This window comes from Lineus longissimus, chromosome 4 (genome assembly GCF_910592395.1).
Source record: "Lineus longissimus chromosome 4, tnLinLong1.2, whole genome shotgun sequence".
Classification (NCBI taxonomy): domain Eukaryota; kingdom Metazoa; phylum Nemertea; class Pilidiophora; order Heteronemertea; family Lineidae; genus Lineus; species Lineus longissimus.
The window spans coordinates 1,961,906-1,987,409 of record NC_088311.1 but is presented as its reverse complement, the minus strand read 5'-3'; the positions used below and the strand labels follow the sequence as shown (position 1 = coordinate 1,987,409).

Here is a 25,504-nt window from a genome sequence, read left to right as displayed (position 1 = left end):
ATGTCTTCATGACCACGCCAATCTTTGGACTGTCTGTCACTCACCGAATAGTTCTGGAGCCAGAATCAGTTTTATGAATCTGATCCCAACTGGCCGAGACTGAAGTCCTCGCTTTCCTTGTCAAACATAGATGCCGAGAAGGATATTGGGTGGACAAAATAACCAACAAGATCAATGATTTGGTTCATAACAAAATATGTTCTCATCAAAACAAGGTAAACTTACGCTGCATATACATGTAAATGTCCAACAGCAAGACATGTTCATGTACCTACATGTATGCATACATGTACACAGCCAGTGCACCAGATAATATAAATGCTCACTTCATTACCAGTGATTTAAGGAAACTCTCAGTTTGAAATTCAGGGTCTAAATGAAGCTGAAAGACCATTCAAAATGACTTACTTCAAGTTTTATGAATGCTCAATTTAGCAAACCTGTACTGCACTGAATTTGTGTCCCTGACAAGAACCAAGAGTTGTCCATTGACTCTATGGAAGTCCTCAAGCTGGAGGAGCCCCTGAACTGCACAGAACCCCTGCCCAAGCCCTGAACCCCGTGCCAATGAAAACTTCCCATCAGTTAGGAAACCGATGAGTTTTCGAGTACTTGAAATCACAACTGTTTTTGGATCAAGAACAGGCAGTGCATTTCTAGGAGTTTTGTCTTTCTTTTTAGCAGGTTTTGGTGGCGCTTTAACTTCAACTATAGGTTCACATGGTCCGCTATATTGTTTATTCTTCACCAACTTGTCCATGTCCTTTCTCAATGGAATACATATCATAGCCATCTCCTGTGGCGACCCACGCCCAAACATGGCGAGCGTAACCGCCACAAGAGCAGACTGAAACTGTTCTGCAATCTGGATGCGCTCAACTGAAGAACCACAAATGTCCTCAACACATTTCTGCTTTGGTTGGACTTTCTTCCCACCATCTTTGCAGCAGAATTTGGCAAGTTCATCCAACTGCTGCCTGTCCCGCAGGGTATAGAACTCACACTCACTCATCTTTCCACTACACTCACCCACGGCCACAGTTGAATCTGCAATAATGTCACTTCTGTGATTCTTCCAAAATTGAACAAGAATTCCCCATGGCAGATGAAATGGAGCCTGAGCATTTACTTTGAGGAAATTCGGCCTTTTACTAGGAGGTCGTTTACAGAACTTGGTTTCCAAGTCTTGTTTGTGTTCAACAGCCCAAGTTCTCCCTGGAGATCCATCAGGATAGTCCCGAGGGTAACATAAGGCACGCATTTCTATTGAGGTACTATCAAACTCTCGTAAACCAGATGCTCGAGCACCGCGAAAGATTAATCCAAGCCAGAATGCCATGCCCCACCCAGCCGGCACCACCAAGTCCCAGCCAGACCCGTATCCGTACAAACTATGATCCACCTGTTTGGTTGTTGTGGTTGTTGTTCCAGGATTCTGCAGCAGGAGAACTGGAATTCTTGATTCTTCAGCTCCAAGGTAAAGATCTGTCCCTGAAAACAAGGATAACTCATTAAGATATAGTCACTACATGTATGTACGATAGTCATAATTAGGACAATACAAAACTCCCAAAATAAACCCCCTCTCTATATAGGACACCTTGCACTGGTGCCAAATTTGTCCATCCCATTCACCTGGTCCTCTGTTTCAGGAAGTATCTTGTCTCTCAAGACCGCTCCTGTCAGTCCAAAATGAACTGTCATAATAGAGCATGAAAGTCCTCAATTGATGTTTTCCTGAACAGCTTAAACCACCAAGAACTTGCCTGGAACTAGAAGCTCAGACCGTTTCTCATTCAACCCGTGTGTTGATATCTTGTCATTAGTTTGTTTCCTTATTGTGCTTTCCCAAATGGCTGAAATGCTGACTTCGGCTGGATAAGGGCGGCAAAGCTTCAGGGCATCTTCTGCAAAGATTATATGACCATGAACAGTATGAAACTGGTAGAACATTGATGCAGAGACAAAGATGATAAACAAATAAAGAACCTGCACAGAGTAAATTTGACACCTCACTTAATTTTCCACTGAGGAATACCTCACCTGCTGAAATGTCTTTTGATTCATGAATTTGATTAACCATTGACCCAAGTCATCAAAACCTTAGAATCGAACAAGAGACTTGTCACTCCGAGGCTGATATTGTAAATAGCGAAGATTGGAAGGCCATTGACTTACCAGTGCTAAGTGGCACCCTATCATTTTCTTTGCCTGTAAAGAATGTCTTCTTCTTGGGAAGGAGAACTCGTGGGTCCCTGACAGTCAAGGCAATGACAGCATTGGAAAAACAATCGGATGGTGTCCTTGCAAGTTTCATCAAATCCCACATCCCACTTTGCAGGTCGTGATGTTGGTAATTGGCCGTCTTGGAATAGTAGTGCTCCCACCATTTGGCATCTGGTTCCCCACCAGCTGCACTATCAACGTCAGCTATCGACAGAAGATCAGCGAGGATCCTCTGTGAAAGAGGACCAGTCAGATGGAACCTCACAAGTTCATCCTTCAACGACATAACCATCACTTTATCATTGTTGAAAGACGGATTACTTGGGACATTTTCCTCTTCTTGTGGGTCATTTTGTATCTTCTTTTTCTGCTTTGAACCACCCTCAACTTTCTCCGATTCAGCAGTCCGCTTCTTAGCCAAAGTCATTTCAGCATCCCCCACTCCACTGTCCATACAACCAGGTACATTTGAAGTTTCAGACTTAGTTTTAACTTTTCCTGTCTCTACAACACTTTCTGTTATTACATGTATTTCAAGAGGCAGTCCTAAAACGATATGCAATTCATTCAAGACAAGCTGATAGCAGGATGGATGAACCCACAACCAGAGATGCCGGGTTTGTTCAACAGGATGACCTGCCACATGAGTATCTACTGATGATGAAGCCTCTCCCTCAGAAGCCTCAGTATTTGCAGCAGCAGCTAACGGTATAGCAGGCTTCCAGATAAATGTTGCTGGACCAATGACATTATAGGGGTAGCTGTCATGGTGGTACAGCATTATCGTTCCTTGTCTTGTACCAGTAATCACTGCTTTAGCACCAACTGAGAGACCTGGAAGAAAGATTAGAAAGCAAGGTTTTCAGAGGGTTTGTACACACTTAAGATAAAAATATTTTTAGCTAGGTGTCTAATGGATCCAACCAGTTACTCCAACTATCCTACCCTGGGAGTTGAATACCTGGAAATCTATCCAACTCATAGATTTGTCTCAAGTTGAGTATGTTGCCACTATATATACTAACCCGTTGCTTTGTCCGATAAATGACTGAATGCAGAAATGATCTCAGACTCTGCACCACTAATCTCAATACAGCACATGAATGATAGATCCTGAAAGAGAGTAAGAAACCAGGCTTTGAAAACATACAGGGTAAAAAGAATATCATAACCAAATTCTTGAAGTTATTGGAGCGATCGCATCTTTGGTGACTTTGTTCCAACCAAGACGGCATCAAAACACTTAAGTGGTATGCAATATGCAATGTCATAGCCCATATCATATCACTTCGAATGATCACTTACATGTAGTAGGCAGTGCTTGCTTACAGCCCTGTGGGCTGCCCTGGTTCCCTTATCATTTGGATGAAGAGCGATCTTGTACCCCCATTTCTCTATCATATGGAACCTCTTCGCATGCCAAATGTGCGTCTCCAACCACATCACTCTCCGTTTCCGCTTCGCATATTCTGCCTGGAGATTCTTAGGGCGTCTGCGATAGCGTCGAGATGGACGTTTTGAAACTGGTTTAGTATTAGATTTCTGAAGCTGAAATACATGAGTAGCATCTATCAATAAGAAGGCAACAGCTATACATGTAGAGGTACATGTTTAAAGACAATGGATATGCATTTATCTTTGGAATTTGCTTATTCATTCATGTTTATTTTCTAAGAATATTCTGTGAGAACCAATGTGTCGACCATCTTGACCATCTTGTAATCTTGTATCATTTTCATCATACTCCAAAAGACCTCAAGTGAAATCACTCAGGTGTGTTTCAAAAGTGCCAATAGTTCAGTCCAGAACCAAAACTTACTTCCAATATGTGTACCTTCCTCAATCTGCGTGGCATTCTCTTTGGGTCATGACTCATGGCTCTCCTTCTCATATGTTTAGGAAGACGTTGGTAGACACGATGATTCACGCTGCCAGACTTTATGCCATGAGTCATAGCCTCTATCTCTCTAGCTCGACAAGCAGCAAACTCTACTGTCTTGATCTCTGAATACAGACACAGGAGAGGAATTATGATACAAGCATCAGGTCCAATAGCAAAAATTGCCAACTCAATACCTGTTTTGTAGTTTCTCTTTTGTCTGTTTGGTGAACCCTTTTAGTTTTAGCAGGGTAGTTGTATCAGTTCATGGGTGCATATGAACTCCTTTTAGTATAATGTTTAATGTAGGCTGCAGCAAATTCACAACGAAAAACAACTCATTTATGTTGCAACAGGAGAGAGCTGGGGTTAATTACCTGTTGCAGTTGATGTTGCCACAAATGAATCTATCTTCTTTTTCTTTAAATCAAAATCAGTCTTGCTGTCATTACGCTGATCGTTGGGCAGTTTCCTTTTGATTCCTTTTTCACCATTTGACCCCATCACAGGGGTCACATTTTTGTCCTTAAACTCTGCCATTCTTCTCCACTGACTTACACATCAAACAGCAACATTACAGCAATCTGGAAAGTTTAAGGAGACAAATTATGACACAAGTGATCAGCTGACGACCGATGGTTACGTAACTAACCATGGCTATTTCCGCGTCTCCCCAGGTATATGCTACCAGACTATGGGACAATCATGAGGGACCTGCAACCTGGTGTGCGAGGCCTAGTCGGGTACTGCACCATCATTGAGGTACAGATAGCTCCTGACCTCAGCAGTGGATAGGTCTGGTTACAGCTGGATATACGCCTACAGTACACCATCCAACTCCCGGGTCTGGATAATAAAAGATCTTTGGACGAGTTTGGTCTTGGGCCAAAGACAAAAACACTCATATTCTGAGGACAACTTTTATTTACTAGCAAAAAACACAAAGTTTGATTACAATGTTATACAGTATGTATATTGTGATATAATGAGGCTTTCTAAACATCATGTACGAATTAAAACGAAGTTTAAGCTCCAGGGAAACACTGAAATATCTGCACCTTGCTTATGAGTACTTATTTTACCAAAATTTCCACAACTCGAACTGCCCAGGTCAGTGTAGGCCTACGGGCTACTGTACTGAAACAGACCAAAAACATCCATAAAAGACTTGTCCAGGATCTCACACGTCTTGATGACCGACGAATGATAAAGAATGAAAGACAAGTGACCTGCCAAAGATCACACTGCAGATTCCTTCTTTGTAGATTTGAGCACATCTACTTTGCCGCTTGCATGCTTGTACTTTCCCAATACTTTCCCAATCAAATCCCAAGGCGCAAGTCCAAGGGAGCGAAACGATTGGGGGCGAAAAGGTCAGGAAGCGACACATCTTTGATTAGTTCCAGGAATTGTTCGTAGATGGCAGCAGCGGACAGTGTTCTCGATATTTTTGTTTTGTTCTACATTTATCTAAGATGATAATGACTCTGACCCGTGGATACATGTGTGTTGATATTGATGTCCTATTAAGAAGGCAAAGATGGCGAATATTCCTGATTCTGGTGACCAGACCCCTGAGCTGGGAGAGGTAAGTAGTAAAGCTGAAGGCAAAGGGGCGTGGTCCCTGGCACGTGCTGCCCCTCTTTCGTCGCGTCATGTTTGTCCACTGTCAAAACGGTATACAATGTTTCAGTCCATGATGACATTTGCTCACTAGATTAGAATGCATGGTGTTTAGTGGTTGCCTGTAGTGATGCTACTGATTTGAAGTACGTTCCTGGCTTATCCCATTGTTTAGCCTGGTAATCCCACTAACTAGGCTTCAGTTAGTGTTATCAGGGTATAATCTTGGCCCTGTCATCATAAGAGATACTAGTGGCCCTTTGCTCCGAGTCTGATTATTTATTATTGTGGGGTCGGCCTATTCAGACTTTCAATCATTAGAGTTAGGTTAATGTATATCATCAAGCCTGTCCATCTTAGCCTTTTCTTTTTGTGAGACTTTTAGCACTGTCTGCCTAATGTCTTAGCCGCTATTTGATCCAATAGGCTACCCGTCTTCCTATTCCTGGTGCACCTCGATGCACCCTGCCAATACAACACATCCACTACATCAGTGCAGTATCTTTCTGTACGGGAGGATGGAGGCATTAATGCTGTGGTGGAATAGATCCCATCTCTGACATGAGGTATGTTTAATCAATACTTGTGACAGCTAGGATTTGCATGTAGGTGGTCCCTATGCTACATTTCAACCAAGGATGTGGTAGGCGGCTGTTGTCATGACAATAAGGCAATTGTCGTCCTTGGCAACACATGAGTGCACCCAAGTAAAAACTACCCGGGCCAGGTGATCTGATGCATAATCCGGATGTACTGTACCCTAACCTTGCCCTTACCCTATCCTATTCCTACCTGCAGGACAACCTTTCAATCTCCAAAGTGCTGTTGTGTACCGAGGCATGTGCAGTTGAGTTTAGATATTTACTTTATAAAGTAATTCATTAATAAGTTTCGGCTTGATATTGAAATAAAACCATATATCAAAAATGTATATCTACATGATTGTATTCTAATTGAACTCACTGATAATATCTTTTTAGATTAGGTCACTGGTCCATCTCTGACCAAGGCCAAGGGGAACATACCATAACCGAGTCAAGACATTTATGATGTTGTCCTCATTGCCAAATAATATTCCTGAACCTCTTGTGTGGTATGTCCTACTCTCTCAATAGAAAGTGTTGTTGCTGAGCTTGCTCATCAGCAAAAAAGAAACCATGATTTCTTGCAGTTCATTCGTATTGGAAAAGAGGGCAGCACATACTTTCATGAAGTGCCATCATTTACTATAACTTATATATAACATAACCCTTCATTTGAGAGAATAAAGAGGAACCCCAAACCACCAGATTATTAGTTCACTTCTTCAAGGTCTTTAGACTTTTGTCAACTTTTCTCAGTAGAATATCCTGATGTTAACCAAAAAAGGAGAGTTGTGAGATAACACTGAGCTGGCATTGAGGCCAATTCTTGAGATGCATCAGAAGATGTACACAGGCATTCTACCAACTGTTTGTGCACATATTTGAGTGTCTATCTGCAGTGCCCCCTGCACATGAACTCTCTAAACTACATCAGTGCCGGGAATTATCGTGAGAGACTCCTCTTTTAAATCTGAGGGGTTTTTTGAAGTTAATCCATTATCCTGTGAGCAGCTGTAGATGACAAGTTTCCCTTGAAGACTCAAAGCCACTTATGTGAGCCAGAAGGTTCCTCGATTGCCGCAGGGCTCAGTTCTAATTGCTCCGAGAATCCATCGCTCCTGCAGCTTCCATGATCAGTATCGCATTATCAGCAGTGAATTGGAGGGCTGGGACAGAATTACAGCGCTAGGTAATCAAACACAGGTGCTGGCCATTTTTCCTTTGGGGTTTGTGGAAGAGTATATTGGATTTATTCTGAATTCTTCAAACTTTCATCATTTCACTTTGATAAGACTTTGATAACTTTGATCTCACCGTATGTTCTTTGTAATGATTGTGCTTTTAAAAGGTTTTTATGATCTTTCTCATCAGTATCTTTCTTCTGTATGTGTAAGATTCTCTGTCGCGTGGCAGTGAGTTGGTGACACTGATTTTGGGATCAAAAGAGTTGAGTCAGTTCTGAAGTTTTAGAAGATTTTGGAGTTAAAATTAAATGTCAGTGAATGGAAGACTTCACCTGGATTACTGTATTTGAAAGGAAATCACGATTTACCTCATGTGACATTAGTTGAATTGAAGCACCGATACATTGCCACTTTTGCATTGTTTGCAGTTTTTGCAACGTGATTCAAAATCATAGGATGTATCACACAATCAAATGGGAGTCTGGGGTAAGTATATGATAGAGTGATATTCAACTAAGGTACTGCAGGTGTACTATGACACTATGTAAACATAAGTTGGTCAGTGACCAACTTTAATTGACCCGCCCTTTTAACAAGGAAACTGGACTCAATTTGCGAATTCAGTTGTCAAATGACCAATTTTTGATCTACTTGACTAACCTAGTGTTCAACTGACCAAGGAGTTGGGTCTCTCACAGTTGACCAACATTTCATCAATTGGTCAATTGACCAATTTCTTACTGAGTTACAAGTTACTGACTGATGTCCTCTGCAGTTTGTGAGTGACTTTCTGACAAGTGCGACCAAAGCACAGGTGTTCTGCATGCTGTGAAACACCTTTGTTGATCAGATGCCGAGGCCAAGGGTGATGCCAGGCCAAGGGTGATGCAGGCACTTGTCCAGTACCAGAAATATCACATGTGCCAGTTTGAATTATTTTGTGGCACATGCGTGTCATGTAAAGGGAAATTAAAGTAGGCCTGTTATGTATGCTCTGGGTCATGAATGTCAGGTGGTGAGCATTTGATCATGTGTGTTATTATGAAATGAAATGGCACCATTTGATGAGGTTGCAATTCGGGTAGGCAATATTCTCATTCTCATTCCATCCCCCCCCCCACCCTGTGAAAAAGACTGCCATTATTATTGGGGATAGCAAAGACGGCAATCCCCCTATCTACCGTTATTCCCCTCTTTCTTCTCTAAGTTCTAATCTCCTCCTGTATAACAGTGTTATAGGATTTCTAGGCATCGTTTTCTATGGATTCTTATCTTCTTCAGTAACGTCGTCATCCTATGAATATTCGTCTCCGTTAGATGTACAATCTTATTGCCTTGCTTCTCAAATATTCATCCAGCATCGTTCTCATCTATCGGCAAGCACTCTAAATCAATTTCACATTTAAATCCTTTTACTCAATCTTGTTTGGTTTGTTTTGATACTTTTGAAATGTTGTTATGTATATTTGGAACTTGATACTGTGGTTTTGCTTTGAAATGTTGAGTGGTACAGGTATATTTGAGACTTCACTTTGCGATTTGGCTTGGACAGTCTTTAAGGACCTATCTCCACATCAAAGTGTCACGCCACATGTAAGGGTTTTGTTATTTTACATCATGTTGCCATCCAACAAAGGCCTTGTACATATGATATGCAGTATGAAACACTTATGTGGAGGCATACCATTAGAAATCTTCAGCTTGTTGAGTAGACTGGATGGTAATAGTAGAGTGGATAGAAATCTTGGAGTGCCCCTAGTATCAGATCGGGCTTGATGTGGCTTCCTATTGCGGGATGATGCCTCCCAAGTTAGGTGCAGCAGAATAACCCCATGATGACATTAGCTTCCCATCTGGCAGCAGTCATTGAAGGGTGATCGTGAACCATTCAGGATTAGAAACCAGCAATCGATGGATTTTCTCGTCCAATGTTAGGAAATCATTTGGCGGTGATATGAGATCTATAGAGTGCCTAATGAAACTGTCATTGACAGACTCTGCATTTGGTTCGGTCCTAGTACATCATTCAGGAAATGAACTAATACTGGTGGCATTTGATATTCCATGTTGAGGAGAAGGTAATTAGTTACTGCCAATATCAGTTCCATTAACCAAACCATTTAGCGGTTACGGAAGAGTTGTCCTCAAACAATTTTTTGTCACAATTTGCCCATAATTAGCCATGAAACAACAGATTTACGGTAACAATTATAAAAAGGACAAAATCATTTTCATTCATATCCCCTAACTGATATTTGCGTCAAATTTCATTGAAACACTCGGAACCATTTGGGCACCAGAGGTACAGAAACCTGTATTTTGATTTTCTGTAAAGGCAAATACTGTAATTTGTGTGGGAAAACAGGTTCTGGGGCTAATCAGTATTTACAGTGGGAATTTGTCATTCAGTACACTGGGAATATACTGGGAGAGAGCAAGCAAGCTCATGAATTCCTGATAATGCGTGGTTCACCTGAATCTAAATAGGCAGTTCAGGTGGTTTGTGGATTGTTGAAATAGATATTCCATGTATTAAAAAGCTCAAGTTTGCTCTGTATGTGCTTAATTGACTACTGCATTATTTCACAATGACCTAATTGTTCGACATATGGGCTACAGAATAAACCTTCATGAGAGTCCTTGATGAGAGTTTGTGCCCTGATGTCCCAATTATCCCGGCCTGATGGTCCAAGACTACCTCTGGGTGGTTTTAATGACCACATAGTCCATCATAGGGTGGGTGCTGGACATTGATATAAGGTGGTCCCTTTTCCATTATGCTCAGGCTTATCTCAGTGTGCATGACTTGTCTTATATATGCATGACTTGTCGTGTCTGATCGGAAATTCATAGTATGTCAGTTTCATTAATTGGCATGAACCTTTGTATCAGTTGGATATTGATGTTCCGTCACTTTGGCGTCTTGTGGGATGGAGATGGAATTGCCCTCCTCTATGTCTCTTCCATACTCACCTCTAGGCCATCCTCTACAGGTTGGGTAATCTTTCGGCAGTTTGTAAGTGGGAATGTATCTGAGGTTACACCTATTTCAATCTTGGCATAGTGATCCCCATCCCTGATTGCAGAATCTTCTTCAGAGATTCTCTCCATGTGACACAGCTAGCCACAAATTTGGACTGGTCTTGTTGCTTGTTGGTGCATTATGATTCAGACCATTAGAATCTCTCCAACAGAGATGGCGGATTCCCTCCGTCAACGATCTATGACGAATGTTCAGCTTCAGTGAGGGTTATTCCCCAGCTGCACATGTGGTATAGAATCATCTGTCCCAGATTGTCCTGATGGACACGCAGCTGTATTGACACATTGTTCATTAAGAAGCCTATTGGTAAGCAAAACCACCATGGTTGATTGGTGTGTACTATACTTAGAAGTCATGGGGACCCCGCTTTAAATCCAATGTCCATCTTGTCAGTCTGGTTTATAGGACTCACAGCAGAGAACTCTGATCAATAGATTTTCCCCTCAAGTAATCCATTGGTTTCCTTACTTGAGAGTCGCAGTGCCCTCAGCTACTGTGGAATTTGATTTGGTGTGAAGTAGCTTGTTGACGTCATTATTAGCTTAGTTACGTTTGGGGACATATCTGCCTGGAGACGTCAAGTGTTTACTGATTGAGACACCGATGGATCATCTGAGCCTGCGTTTGTCTCAAACATTTAGGATCTTATTGTACAAGTTTCCCATCAGGTAATACTCGATTCAACAGATTTAAAATGTCCCTGTTACTTCAGTGAACCTAATTTATGCCCAGATGGCTTAATTGAATTTACTGAGGCAGCACCCTAGGCCTGATGGCCTATTGATTGACTGCATAATTCTGTGTCTAATATGTACAGTACATGTAGAAAAAATTGTCTGTGAACGAATGGCCTTCCATTAGACTTATGTCATCAGCAATCATGACATAAAATGATTGTCTCTGTCATGTTGACACTGTGTTTTCATCCGGCTGTCCTGTGTCTGTGCAAGCAGTTGATTCCCAGCTGTAATGCAAACAATACGCATTGATTGGTTGTGCTATTGTTCAAGTAGAATAGCATCATTTGTGATACCTGTCTGGATGACCTAACTTATTAGCTGTATCCAGGGTTCATATTCACATCCAAGGAGGTGGCTTATTGCACTGGATAACTCATATATTATTGACTTGTTGAAATTGCCATTGAAGTCATTGTGAAGTTAGTGAGTACACAGAAGACATTATAGGATTACACCTCCAATCTGTTAAAGGATCTTTCTTCATTTTTCAAAATACAGCCCAACAAGAAAATCGTGAAATGAAAAATATCACCCTTGGTGTGGCTTTGTCTGTTGGCACAACAGTGGTAGTCGTCATTGAGAAAACAGTAGAGTTTAAGCTTTATCACTGAGAACCGGAGATTCAGTTGCTTTGTTGGGTGTCTTCTGGAGATTCAACAAAATGAAACTGATTCATAACAAAGTAGAATTGGTTTACACCTCCTACGTAAGTATGAATCTGTTCTTCTTGGCTTGCCATTTTGCTTGACTATTAAGTGAAAAACCTTTTCCAATGCATGCAAGGAATTCGTATTGAAAGTAGAGATATAGTTCTGGCCCATGAAAAATGATCTGTTATTTCTCATTGTCACATGTTTGACAGTAAGAAATGTTTTTTCGTGCTAAAAATCATTCTTTCCTAAAGAAGTAAAGAAGAGATGTATAGAGAGGTCAATAAATGTCATCTCAGAAAATTATATCATTTCAGACGTCAAATTTATGTCTAATCCGCGTGGCGCACTTAGCCACCAGCTTATTGTTTCAAGGCCAGGATCAACATTTTGTTGTTGAAGCATGTAGGTCTTGAGCATGTTCTCCGCTTTCTTTGCATAGCTTTTTTACAAGCATAAGGCCAGAGACCAAGGGCCTAAGCATAAACACTGAGGTATTGGACCTTTCTTGCACATTGTTACAAGTGTGCAATTAAGCCTAATGTTTGCTAGTCTATAAGGACACCCACCCAGTCTGAACTTGAGGAATAGTGTGGACATACTTTTGGAATATTCTGAACTGCATTTGATGTCGTTCAAGGGGACACTTATTTTGTACTGGTATTAAAAGTGGAGTTGGCATGTTGGTGCAGTCTGTAGGAATGTTATTGGCAAATATTTTCAGTGGTATTGAATTAGGTAACCACGTTTGATATGCCTTGTCTGAGGAATGCAATGAGAATTCCTTTGTTTTATTGCATTCTGTCTTGATTGTAATTGGCTGTTTTGTGTCATTGGCTGGATGTGAGAATCCTCACCTGACTGAGAATAGCTTCAGCTTCCTAAAGTTTTGGCAGAACGTCACAAGGTCAATCATATCCTTCCATCCTCATTCCAATATTAGATCTTGATCGTGAAGGTGACCCCGCTAGACCACTGACCAGTGTATAAATAGCGTAGGGGAGCAGGCGCAGTTCCTCTCTCCTGACTTTCAAATGGAATAAGATATCTCGGACAGATTTCTAGACTTTAGGACTAAACTTGAAAATCGGCATTTACAATGCAAAGACTAGGAATAAGACTGAGATGACATTTGGAAGGGAGCTTCCTGTGAATCATTGACCTTATCTGCAATCCTCAATCAAAGATTGAAAATATGGCCTGGGATTTTTCAGGCGTGGAAGTTGTGGTTAGTATTTTGATTATAAAGCACTCTCAAATAGTCAATCCTATCAGAGGTAAAAAGTTACCCTTTTTAAGATTGATGAGTGCTTGACTGGTCATCTGTGACGACCTTCAATGATTAGTTTCTGTAACAATGGCATGACAAAGCCACTCATGAATAGGCCTACTATCGAGTGAAATGGCCTGATATTGTCAGTTGATCAGAAATTCTTGTGGCTTGGGCAGCGTTGTTGAATATTCCCCAAGCCTGAAAAAACTGGATGTAACAAAACGTTATTCAGTGCTTTCATTTTCAGCAGAATATAGCTTATTCTAAAGTGCAGTCTTGTCTTCAGAGGGCAGGGCAAAGCCAAGCAGTCAGCCCAAGGTTGCAAGGAAAGCATGGGAACATTCAGAACCAGTCTGTTGGGGGCCCCTCTTCTGCAATAGTTTTCTCTTGAGTCATGAACTAATTCTTGTCCTCATTGCTTCATTTCAGGACCTACTAGTTGGATGTCTCCTGGCCATTGGAGGGAACCTCATGATCAGTGTATCACTCAATGTTCAGGTAAGGCAATGATATATTAAATGTTTTGATAACTAAACATATACCCTATAGCAGAGGAGAAAGCGATTGCCTTGTCATTGTCTGCAGGCTACAGAAATCTGCACAGAAGTGGTATCCCGGTTGCCAACAGGTGTCCCTACTTTTGTCAGGAATTTGTGAAGAAAAACCCTGATCCTCATTTCCGAACAGGCATTATAGTTTGATCATATTGCCAGCGACACCACTTCTCATAATTAGATGAAACGTCAGCCATTGTACCCCGATCAGGGAATACCAGATTGTCGTTCGTGTGGAATGCCTGGGCTGTGATCGTATGACTCGAGGTGTCATGTCTCATAATCCCATCAAACCTCATCTTCCGCAGCCTCTAACAGAATACAAAGGGCAATGTCAGACAGTCGCCTGACAGTGACACTCACTCTTTGGCAAGTTGCTCAGCTCATGGCTTCTCTGAAGGACCATTTGATCCATCGCACATGTAGGACAATTGATTGATCGAAGTGGCGTAGATTTCTTGGCAAATTAAGTTAAAACTTGCTGCACAAATGGATCCAAGTCGATATTATTTATCACATGACTTTCCTTTTCTGAATGCGCAATTGAAAATCATTGTAAAAACCAGTTCCATGTAGCTTTGCATGCACACAAGCGTTGCATCATATTCATGTTTGGCTGCTTATTTGCATTGCCTTCTGCAACAAGCCATGTTTTTTAGAAACTTTTCGTGAGCATAACTCCCACGCACCATCATAAGAAAAGCCGCAAGGATTTATAAAAACTCTTGAACTTGCAATTAGCGTCAGTCTGAATATGTCACGTTCATCATCGCCACTGCTTGAGGTTTCTTTTGACATGTTGCGAGGAAGAGGCACGTGCTGTTGGCTTGTGCAATATTGAATTACATGTATGTGATTATATGAGGATTATATCAATGGAAACCTGATATTGAGGGGAGGGTTACTATACCTCTAATTAGGAATTCCATGCTGGAAACATGACAGAACACCTTTGCCTTTCATTTGTCAGGTTGATTGGGTTTGACTACGAGCTCTCCACTCGCGGCAGGAAGGCGGAAACTGGCTAATGTGGGTTCCTAGTAGCTCTAATCATATATTGATGACGTGGAGAAGTTTTCGATGAGTTGCTTTATCAACATCTTTTGTCAAGTCTAGAAATGTCCCCAAGGCTACATGTCCCCATGTTCTCCTGACAGTAATTCAGTGACAAATTTTATGCACTTTTCAGATGAAATTTGGCCAAGCATAGTTATTTCTCTTATAGCCTTATTGATGAGCCTACTGAATCAATCTGAGATGCTCAATCACTGATGATCACAAACGGTTGAGTACACTCTCCAATCATGGTTGATCTTTTGTTATCTCAAAATTGACTTCATTTTCGGAAAAGACAGTGATTGTGAATAATGATGTCCTGATATATATTGATTATCATATTGATGTGGGCAATTCAATTCATCTCTGATGTTCCCAATAAATCACCAATGACCACAGTATGATATTCAATTGTAGCTGGGCACACAAATCTCAAGCATTTGTGACCCTTGGAATATGAGAGATCAAGGTAGGCTAATGTGATTCTTTTTTTCAGTGAATATGCTGATTGAGTAGTTTTATGGTGTAGAGCTTGTAGAGCATGTCTTTTGTCAGAACGAAAATACCAAAAGGTCCCACTTTGCAAAACCAATCACCACCTTCTTTAATCAATTTTCTCTGCTTTGTGATTAGTGATCTTTCTCGAGCCGTGACTATGGAAATCACCATTGATTTAATCAGTCTTTTTACATGGCTGATGGGAACATGAGGCTAACCACATGTTGAGAAATGCTCATTAGCAACGTAGCGATGCTAATAGTTGATGAGATTGGTGAGTTACTGGCTTCCAAATGCATCAACTTGCACCATGATTGTAAGAAATGGCAAAAGAATTCTCAGCTCCGTGATTGAAGAGTCGACCAACTGCACCTGTATTTTTCCCGTTGACCAAGCTGATTTACTTCCCTCACCTCACTCTGACTTCCTTTCTGCTGATTGCTATAGCAAGTTCTATTTCTTTCTGCGATGGCCGCATTTAAGGTTTCTGACACATGTCATCTTGCCAATTACTTTGGAGTCTTGGAGTAGCATGGTCTCCTGACCTGCTCCTACTGCTGGGCTGGGTATTTCAACTTTCTTTATCTTGGCCAAGTTCACAATTTTAAGGTTTCTCATTTACTAGTCTGTCGCATTTTCTGTTGTTTTTAAGTGTAATAGCCATTTCACATTATCTGAGGCCTAATTTGTGCTGTTCATGCAGTATTGTCCCCCTGGTGGAGATAAAAAGCATTTGGTCACGGGGTTTACCAAACTCATTGTGTCTGGACTGCTCAGCTGTGTGGTTATGGTCTTTAATCCTTTGGGACCATTATCATTGCAGTTATCATTATAATCACACCTGCTGGTATTAAATCTACTCAGCGAGAACTTTATCAATATCGAGATTAGAACTTTTTACCAACTCGCATCCGTTGGGAGTACCCAGACCAATTTTAGTCATTGGAGGTGGGGTGTTGCATGAATCAAGGAAGTGCCAATAGGTTTGTCAGAATAGTTACTCTTTATAGATGATCATGATGATAGCAAACCAATTTGAACTGTCAACCCTCAGCCTAATTGGCCTGTTATGGGCTATGAGGTGGGCACTTTGATCAAGACACACACATGATTATTTGGGGTGATATAACCTAGAGCTCTGCCAGGCGGTTCATTTCATGAAGTAAAGGTAATTTCCTTGGCGAACACTTGAGTTAGCACTGGACCCCTCTCTGATTTGGTCCATAATTGGATATTTTATCAATTTGACCTCTGTTATGAGGGGTATAAGGTAGATTCATTATGATGACACAGCCCTTCTATTACAGACAAGGGTGTCCATAGATAAAGGGGTTCTGACATTTCCCAGATGCCCAATGCATTTTTCGTTACAGAAATACTCTCATATGAAGAATGAAGACAAAGAAGAAAAAGACCAGGCCCACTACACCAAGAGTGGGTTATGGTGGGTGGGACTCATTCTCATGGGTCTCGGAGAAGTCGGCAATTTCTCTGCCTATGGTTTTGCGCCAGCATCCCTGGTGGCACCTCTAGGAACTACAACTGTTATCGGTAAGTTCTTTGAAAGATTTTCAGTCATAAGAAGAAAAAAATTGTGACTTGGACCAGTGCAATTTTTTGTTGTTGAAATCGCCAGCCAAACTTAATGGGCGCAAAGAAGCCATGTGCAATCTGAAATCCACTCTGACATTTCTTGGTCGATAGAGATACTCACTATGATTACAGAAACGAAGAGCAGTGCAGTTCCAATCTGTCAGTCATGATTGCGGTTGGATCAGCCCCGTCAGTATATCAGCCCTGTCAGACACCAGAAAACCAGTCCGAGCAGTCTGCCACAATGTCTGGGTGAACTAATTGTGTCAATCTTAAGTGATCGATGGCGATATGGTTTAAGTTGAATTGATAAGCATTACCGCGCTAGGGGTAAGAAGTCTCCCTTGAGTTTCAAAGTTGGGGAATGTAATTACCGCTACAGGGACCAAAAGAGGCATGTTAAATTGATTTCACTTGTCATAGTGTTGAAGACCATGATTCACCTGTGGGAAGAAGTTTCGGTGGAAAACATATTTTCAAAAGCAGTTGTTCACTCGCAGTCTTCAGTGAATCGCTGAAGCTACAACTAAAATGTTTCTGCATCGGTTGGAAGGCCTATGAGGATTGGAATCAAATGGCCAAAATTGGTGAATAAAATTACATTTTGTCAAGAAACTGTGGACATCCGAGTTGCTTAATCGACCTGATTGGTTTATGCATGTTTTTCGATCGTCTTCAAATAACGATGTTCATTATGGACCATATCTCTTCACTAATTCCTTCCATTCTCATTTCCAGCCAACATGTTCTTAGCAGCCATATTTTTAAAAGAGAAAATCCGACCAGAAGACTTATTCGGTAAGCTTACTTTTATGCTTGTCGCTTTCTTGAACAGCCCATCAGTCATTTTCCTTGAGTATCAACCTGAGCTTTTTCATATGACATGAAGGGTCTACACTTCAGTGGTTGCTTAGGATGGGCTAATTCTTTTTCTGCTGCAGCTTTTGTTGCTGTTGTTTTATATTCTGAACATCTATTTGCGCATTTGTGGCATGATGGGACTATGGTTGGGTTTTTCTTGCCTGTCATGTCCTGACTTTATTTTCACCGGTGGCAATGATGTTAGAAGTCCCATGTCTCCACCCTCTGATTGAATTTGGCTACATTGAATCCAATTTGTGTAAAAAAATCCTCATGTCTAATTAGATTTGGACTATTGGCCTTGACTGGTCGGTTCCATCTGATAAGGTTCTCCTGGGATTACCAATAACTGTTGGGGAAGGTTTGACATATCACGCAGTGTGACACATCAAGTGAATAAGAAGATTAAGTAGGGGTGTTTCTACACAGATGATTTTGAATGGATTTGAAACGTTTCATGTGCTATTTGGAAATTGCTCGTCTTGACCCTCAAGCCTTGGATCCACTCCGCCGACCCGGAGGGGGGGGGGGCACACTCCATCCCATTTTCAGCTTATGGAGTCATGTGGCCCTGTTAATCAATGTAATAGCTGCACACTCTGAAGTATAATCTCCAAGGTAACCACCTGGTCATCCGGTCTGATATTGATTAGGGTAAGGACTGACATTTGGATGAGTTTTCCAAAATTGATCGAACCTGGGAATGATGGTTGGACCTTACTGATGGCTATCTACTTGACAAGTGCAATCCATTCCACTACCATTACCATGATTACCGGAAGGGTTCGCTTGTCCCCATAATGTCAACTCAAACATGGATAACTTAGGATTTTAGAAATATGCTCTCAGTGTAGTGCTGGGTGTGACCACTCAATTGAATAAGCTTAAAAAACTTGTTTGTATCTTTTCAGGGAGTGCTATATCAATACTTGGTGCCAATTGAATAAGCTTAAAAAACTTGTTTGTTTCTTTTCAGGGAGTGCTATATCAATACTTGGTGCCTTTTTGATTGTTACATTTTCTTCCAAGGTAGGTGGCTGCAATCTTTTGCCCTTTTGGCAAAGGATATGACATAAAAACCAGCTAGTTGAGCCATATCTTACATTCCTTGATACTACAGTATAATATCAGCTCTTTCAAAACAACACAGTGGGTGTTGTCGAAGGGGTGCTCTGGCCAAGTTCACCTCTGTGGTCACCTGAAGACTACCAACTTGACTATATAGTTCCTACCTACAGTTGATCAACAGAAACCTGATTATGTTGACATGGATGATCTAACGATGATTAGACGCGAGTTCCTCTTCATTGAGCCTCCAGGTCATTAAAAGCAATGTCCTTGAGACTTGCCTGATATCATATGGTTGATCGATCACTGATTGAGTCTGAATGATGCCACGTTTGACGTTGCATGAGATGAAGAGTCAAATCATTTAAAGAAGCTTTGATTTTGCTCATGTCAAAAATCTGTTCCGAGGGTTGCTATGAAGTTAAAAGAAAATGAAAAGCTACTTTTGAAATGGGGATGAGGTGGTATTACAGAAGTAAACATATGTCTGTGGTCTATCTACTCCCCTGTAATCTACTGCTGGTTTGATATGAATGAATGTTTAGATCAAAAATGTGGCTGCCATTTTCAGAAGAATGAAACCTCTCTTGCTCTTGTAAGTAAGAAAATCAGTTGAATTACTTAACACTTGGTTGCTGTGTGCCTGACTGTTCCAGTACCCTGTGTGAATTTAGACCTCTTGTAGCTTTGAATGAATAACAAGTTTGCGTGCTCAGAATTTTCGACCAAGTTTGGTAACGTCCCAATTTTGTGTTTGTCTGGGTGAAAGAGCATAGATCTCTGTGCTTCTAGCAGATGACAGAGCATTGGCTGAATCCTCAATCATGCCTTGTTCGACTGGATGACTGGGCAAGAATACCAACCTCCTTGCTCCTTGAATTTTACGATCTAACACTCTTGAATACTATCCTACTTTTGACTCTTTGATCTAAAATACTGTCCAAGGCTTGTTTAATACCCAGCTGGTCATGATGTGGTCTTTGTTGTATAAACAAAACTGCTGGTGTTGACCGAAATTGTAGACAAAAACCCAAGGCATCAGCCCAAGTAATCCTCCTTGGCATCAGCCGAGGGTTTTGGTCTACCCCACTGGTCTTGGTTAGTCCAGGAGTGACCAACCATTGAGGTATCAATTTCTATTCTAAAAGGGCTTATCGTTAACCTTTCTCATCAAACCTTGGCCGTGTTCCTTGGTGTTCCTTGGTTGCAACACCGAGGATGTTGCAACTTTTTTCCATGTACAAACACTGATATCCTGTGAGCAAGCAAGACATTTTAGAATATGGATGGTGAGAGAGGCATGAATACTTGGGTTATCAGCATTTCTTTACCCCTTAATAGCTGTAACCTGACGATTGTTTCATTGTCAGTAATGAAGCCTTGCTCTGTATCTGAAGTAAATCCAATGAATAAACAAACACAACATTACCTGTTAAGTCAAGCATATCAAGTGTTCTCAGGAATATCAATCTATTATCACTGACACGACACAGTGTTTTCGATTTTCTTGCAGAAAGATGCTGTATTAAATGGAGACGAGATTGTTGACTCTTTACGGGAAGTTGCATTTATCATTTATGTGGTAAGTGTGACATTATTACTTTGAAATTTATTTGAATAAAGAATGAAGACTTTACTCCGTCTTCTTGTCTGTGATTAAAGCGAGGTTGTTCCATCATGAGCTCCAATTAGAAGCTCTGTTTCATCAGCTGCCTTATGATCAACTTTGCTCTGAGCCGATGTTACAAGACGTTGAAAATGAAAATACTGTTTTGTTTTTGAATTCAATACTTTGTTTTGAAAATATTTCATCATTACTTCGTTGCAGACGATAGAATTAGTTGCCTTAGTCATCTTGTTCGTGTTGCTGTACAAGTTCAAAAAGGAAAATGTATTGATATTTCTGCTCATAACATCATTACTAGGTAAGATATGAAGGTTTTTTTGTTCGAAAGCAAAATGCTTTAAACAGCCATATTCACTATTTTAGTGAACTCCAGGAATAGGTATGCCCGCCTTTTGTTTGCCTCAAGCCCCTTGAAAATGTAAGAGAGCCAAGGTCAAAGTGGTCATGCCCCCCTCAGCTTCAGGTTCTAGCCCTGGTGTACTAGTACATGTAGTCATTTATCACATAGAACTTGCTGCAAAATGACTAATGACCACTCTTCTTATTAACTTCATTTTCTTCCTCTTTCAGCGTCGTTCACTGTGATCTCAGCGAAGGCTGTCTCGAGCATGTTACAGCTGACCATCGCCGGCTTCATGCAACTTGATCACTGGATATTCTATGTCATGTTGATCATCATGGTCGCTACAGCTGTAATACAAGTCAAGTATGTATCACTTCATAATTTCAGAAAGAAAACAATGGGTTTAGTAAACAAGCAAATACAGAGGATGTTTAAGTCTGCACAGAAATAACTTTGATGAACCCGATGACCGGCGTCATAACTGCTCTCTTTAGCTCTTAAAACAATCACTTTCAAGTAGGCCCAGCTTCAAACTGAGCTCTCACCAGTCCTTTTATCATACCTATTATTACAAAGCAAGCTTGTTTTTCCAGGTATCTAAACTTAGCCATGAAGTCATTCTTTTCGACTGTGGTGGTGCCAACAAACTTTGTCTTCTTCACAATCAGTGCTATTCTCGCCGGTATTATCTTCTACAGAGAATTCTGGGGGCTGAGTGCCCTGGATATCTTCATGTTCCTCTTTGGGTGAGTTCAGATACATGTACCATTGATCAAGTGATGGAAATGCCTAAGTTATCAACTCGTTGACACTGATGGGTTTCACCTGAAGTGACATCTATAATGTCATTAGATAATTTTGAGATTAACTTTGGTCACATCCAAGTACTTTGACATCGATGCCAACAGTAACAACTGGCAAATATGAACAGGGGGAAATAGATCTCTTGACAAAGACAGACGCATTTTTCATGTTCTGGAGATTCTTTTCAGGTGCATCTTGTGTTTCATTGGAGTGCATTTCATCACAGCCGGGAGGGCTGGGGCAGAAGAGTCTGGTGAAGGAGTGTCACGTGACAAGATAGTGGCTGAATTCATTCCGAGTAAGTTATTGGAGTAATGGTTTTAGATAGAAGTTGTCTTGTCAAGAAGTCGTCAATTTAGATGATTATAACCTTAGCCAGCCACAAGAGTCTCAGGTTGCTACTGCCTGGAAAGCTGTTTGAATCAATTGGTTGTCTAATGAAGGCCCAGAGACAAATTTTCCACTTGTCTGAAAGTGTCCCTTTAAAGTGAGGAGATGAGCAGCAGTGGTTGGTCTTCATGAGACTGTACAACCTCGTTGAATGCATGTCAGATGCTCCAGAGGATATTGCATAGCGTTTTTTGTTGGTGAAATCTGTCTCCAATGCAAATCTTCGTGTTAAATTACATTTACGAATAATTGGATTGGTGCTAATGAAGAGTTGATTAGATTCAGCAGGGGTAATCTAATTGACTCTACAAATCACATGGAAAAAACCCTTTTGAGCGAATGGGCTTTGAAAAGATTATAGTGAGTGGCTTTTATAAGTTGTTGGGCTTGCCTTGTCTGTGCTCCCATTGTTGTAGCACTTCATTCTTCCATATGTACTTGGGACTTGGCAGGTATATAGGATATTTCCCTGATGGCTAATTTTGATATTTTATTTCATTTCTTTCATTTATAGCTATTTTGATTTTTGTTGCTTTGCAGCGTACATTTGTGATCCAGGGCATAAAGTTCCCTTTGATTATGGTAGAATATATTATTGTCTTTATTTCATAATAACCTAATCAACTAAATGCCTTATTGACCCTATTTTGAAAGAATGGTTGGACCTTTCTGACTTACTAACTAACCATACTTATCCATATCGGTAATTATCAACTATGGGGTGTAGTTTCAAATCTGACAAGTGTAACCTGGTGTCTCCTAGTGAAGAATCCACGCTCTCTATACTTCTGTTTACTGGGGAGTATTAGCCAATGTCCATCAATAGATAACTTCCCTTCACATCTCTAACACCTCTATAGTGTGACTAATTTTCTGTTTATTCCTTATTTCTCTCAGCTATTTGCAAATCTGTTCTTCTAATATTATATTCTGTATTCTTTGTAAGACCGTCACCTCTTCAGTATCATGTTAATTGTCCCTGATTACATTCTATTCTTCATCAGCAGTGTATGACTGGTCATACACTGTTGCCTTTAGTCATTAACCTACCCTTGTTTATTTTATGTTGTTTTCCTTGTTTCCACAGAGTCTAGAGCAAGCACTGTGATATCTGAGACTCTAGAAACCTTAGCGAGGCCCCCTGCTTTGTCCAGGGCATTTTCTTGTTCTTCTGTTGAGAGTGTTCCCCATCAGAGTGGTCTCACAGCTGGTGCTACCATGTCAGGTATAGGTTCATTCTATAGAGAACCTCGGGCCTTATAATGCTTGGTGCTACCTATCAATTCACCCTGATTAATTGAACCTCAGCTGGCTTCAAAAAATGCTTAGGGTCTTGTATATTAGATATCTCTGGCCTTAATGCTTTGAGCTTCCACTAGTTTCGCCCTGTATATAGATATTGCAAGGCCTTAATGCTTTGGGCTACCTATATGTTCACCCTGTATATAGATATTGCAAGGCCTTAATGCTTTGGGCTACCTATATGTTCACCCTGTAGATATTGCAAGGCCTCAATGCTTGATGCTACCTATAGTTTCACCCTGTATAATAGATACTGCATTGCCTATATACTATGTTCACCGTGTATATAGATTGCCAGCCTTATCGCTTTGGCAGAGCTATCCCTCCATTGATGTTACTGCTATGAAAGCACATACCCTTGACTGCTCTCGTTGCTTACCTTACTTGTCTATTTGAGAGGTTATAAAAAAAGGAGTTTCTATTTGTATACGATTTGGTTGAGAACCCTGCGGGTGATAGAATAAAGCCACAATTGTTGTCTCAAAACTTAAAATTGTTTCGATGGACTTGGCAATTGTTGAAATTTCCTAGCGGATGGAAGCATAAGCAGTCTCATGTCTAACACAAGTGGTCTTTTATTTCAGCCTGGTTGTTATCCAATATCAACCAAGCCCAGGTGCAGCCCCCTCAGGACCTCACGCACTCGTCAGGCGAACGACCCATTCAAACCCAACGCCTCGGTAGCCGAGATAGTTCCATGTCGACATCTTCCACCGCTGGATCATCTGACCCCCTCTATGAACCAGAAGAAGAACCAAAGGCAGAGTCTGCACTGAACATCGTGGATGAGAAGAGGTCATATGGAGCTACTAATACCTCTTGATATGCGGAGACACCAGAGTGGGTTTAGACTGAAAACTATCCATTCTCAAAGAGATTATTGTTCTATTCCCAACGTATTATCCCATCTCATGATGCCCCAAATGACGTCATCTGTGGACAGATTTTGTTTTTAGGCGGTCTTCCACTGAGATAACTTCTACTTTCGCCAGAGCGGCCTCCAATTTCTCACCATTAAGAACAAATTGAAAAGAAATGCATTGGTGATATTTTTGTATGTTTCATTCATGTATTCATGTATTCATGTATGTTTTTGTTGTGATTGATCCGAATAAGACACTTTTGTCATTAGTAGGCCTGATGAACTCTGAAGTCAGTGCCAGGCTACCAGTCTAGTCAACTAGAGGTTATTTTGCCTATCTTTTTGGCTAAATACATCTATTACAGATTGAAACTTCATTTTTTATTACACCCTGTATTTGGGCTAGATCAAACATTCCTAAGGAATGTCTTTCTGTCAAGCACCTTGTAACAAAAGTGAAGCGTACAATGTTTAACACAGTGTATGTTTAAGAGTTATAGTCCTCTTGTTGTGTAAGAGAATGTACTGTAAAGAAGTGATATTTTTCAGAATCTATGTTGATAAGTAAATTATTGTTGATTTATTCAGAGTCTAATGTGACATAAGTGTAAACATGTACTAGATGTGAATCCTCAGTTTTCATTCTAATGAATATACTGTTATGGGCCTAGAGAAGACTTGTTGGAGTCTTGGTACGGTGGCGGGGTGAATGGAACTATTTTCTTCCTCCTTTCAATTCTCCGTGAATTCACCTACCGCAAACAATTCTGGACTATTAGCCAGTTTATTTACTAGAATGACCACCGTGTTATTAAGTTCCTTTGAAATTGCCATTATTCATAGGAAAAATTTATCAGAAGAAAAATTACATAGAGATTATTATTACACTATATTAGAATCATATTGTAATGTCAGGTTTTCTCTTTAAGAGCCTGTGTGACGACCTTGTATGACCACCTTGTATAAGCACAAACAACAAATGTTGTTTGGATCGATGAAAGTTGCATTTGAGAAAGAAAGAAATGTATCAAATCATGAATTGTTTGTACCACTGTGATTTTGATCCCTAAAAGCAGATAAAACTTTTTTGTGTGGATATGTGTAGATATCAAAGCTAGGACATCATTATATTGCTGGAAGACAATAATGGTGCTTTACTTTGTTGTTTGTGTGTGAAGATTCAGAAACTGAATAAAGTATATCTGGAAATATGTTGAAACAGTCTCTTTTGTCATTTGGTAGACCAGAATACATCTCTCCTGGGTTCTCCGGTTCAGGCTTTGCCATCCTGGAGACAGTAGCCTCCTCATGGCCTTTTTTCGGTCACATGTCAGTTAAAGGACA

General features: G+C 40.7%; 2 protein-coding genes across 15 annotated transcripts; one reads left to right on the top strand and one right to left on the bottom strand.

Annotated features, from left to right (window-relative positions):
* Positions 1–24: 24 nt before the first annotated feature.
* Positions 25–6,536, bottom strand: LOC135485937 (ribonucleases P/MRP protein subunit POP1-like). 6 transcript variants are annotated; one of them, XM_064768339.1, is made up of 8 exons: positions 6,521–6,536; positions 4,483–4,689; positions 4,046–4,230; positions 3,532–3,774; positions 3,252–3,339; positions 2,179–3,060; positions 1,767–1,907; positions 25–1,491 (listed from the first exon to the last, which is right to left on the bottom strand). In XM_064768339.1, exons 2-8 carry the CDS (start codon positions 4,643–4,645, stop codon positions 410–412), a joined length of 2,784 nt encoding a protein of 927 aa, XP_064624409.1. In that variant the 5' UTR covers positions 4,646–4,689; positions 6,521–6,536; the 3' UTR covers positions 25–409. The 6 variants fall into 6 exon arrangements, with proteins under 6 accessions (XP_064624409.1, XP_064624406.1, XP_064624408.1 ...); XM_064768336.1 differs by lacking the exon at positions 6,521–6,536 and adding an exon at positions 5,254–5,419; XM_064768338.1 differs by lacking the exon at positions 6,521–6,536 and adding an exon at positions 5,290–5,418.
* LOC135485938 (NIPA-like protein 2) lies at positions 5,576–25,379 on the top strand. Of its 9 annotated transcripts, XM_064768348.1 has the most exons (13): positions 7,284–7,501; positions 7,925–7,982; positions 13,632–13,700; positions 16,684–16,861; positions 17,642–17,701; positions 18,741–18,793; positions 20,346–20,414; positions 20,661–20,757; positions 21,030–21,165; positions 21,396–21,548; positions 21,795–21,904; positions 23,084–23,221; positions 23,883–25,379. In XM_064768348.1, the coding sequence occupies exons 2-13, from the start codon at positions 7,953–7,955 to the stop codon at positions 24,119–24,121; spliced, it is 1,332 nt and encodes a 443-aa protein (XP_064624418.1). In that variant the 5' UTR covers positions 7,284–7,501; positions 7,925–7,952; the 3' UTR covers positions 24,122–25,379. The 9 variants fall into 9 exon arrangements, with proteins under 9 accessions (XP_064624412.1, XP_064624419.1, XP_064624421.1 ...); XM_064768342.1 differs by lacking the exons at positions 7,284–7,501; positions 7,925–7,982 and adding an exon at positions 5,576–5,693; XM_064768349.1 differs by lacking the exons at positions 7,284–7,501; positions 7,925–7,982; positions 23,084–23,221 and adding exons at positions 5,576–5,693; positions 22,537–22,578.
* Positions 25,380–25,504: the final 125 nt, after the last annotated feature.

Coding starts and splice junctions, on each gene's coding strand:
- LOC135485937 (XM_064768339.1), bottom strand. CDS start 4,645: ATGGCAGAGTTTAAGGACAAAAATGTGACCCCTGTGATGGGGTCAAAT. Junction 4,231..4,482: donor GGCAACATCAACTGCAACAG/GTAATTAACCCC, acceptor GTCTGTATTCAG/AGATCAAGACAGTAGAGTTT. Junction 3,061..3,251: donor TTTATCGGACAAAGCAACGG/GTTAGTATATAT, acceptor TCTTTCTTCCAG/GTCTCTCAGTTGGTGCTAAA.
- LOC135485938 (XM_064768342.1), top strand. CDS start 5,646: ATGGCGAATATTCCTGATTCTGGTGACCAGACCCCTGAGCTGGGAGAG. Junction 16,862..17,641: donor AGGAACTACAACTGTTATCG/GTAAGTTCTTTG, acceptor TCTCATTTCCAG/CCAACATGTTCTTAGCAGCC. Junction 21,549..21,794: donor ATCTTCATGTTCCTCTTTGG/GTGAGTTCAGAT, acceptor GATTCTTTTCAG/GTGCATCTTGTGTTTCATTG.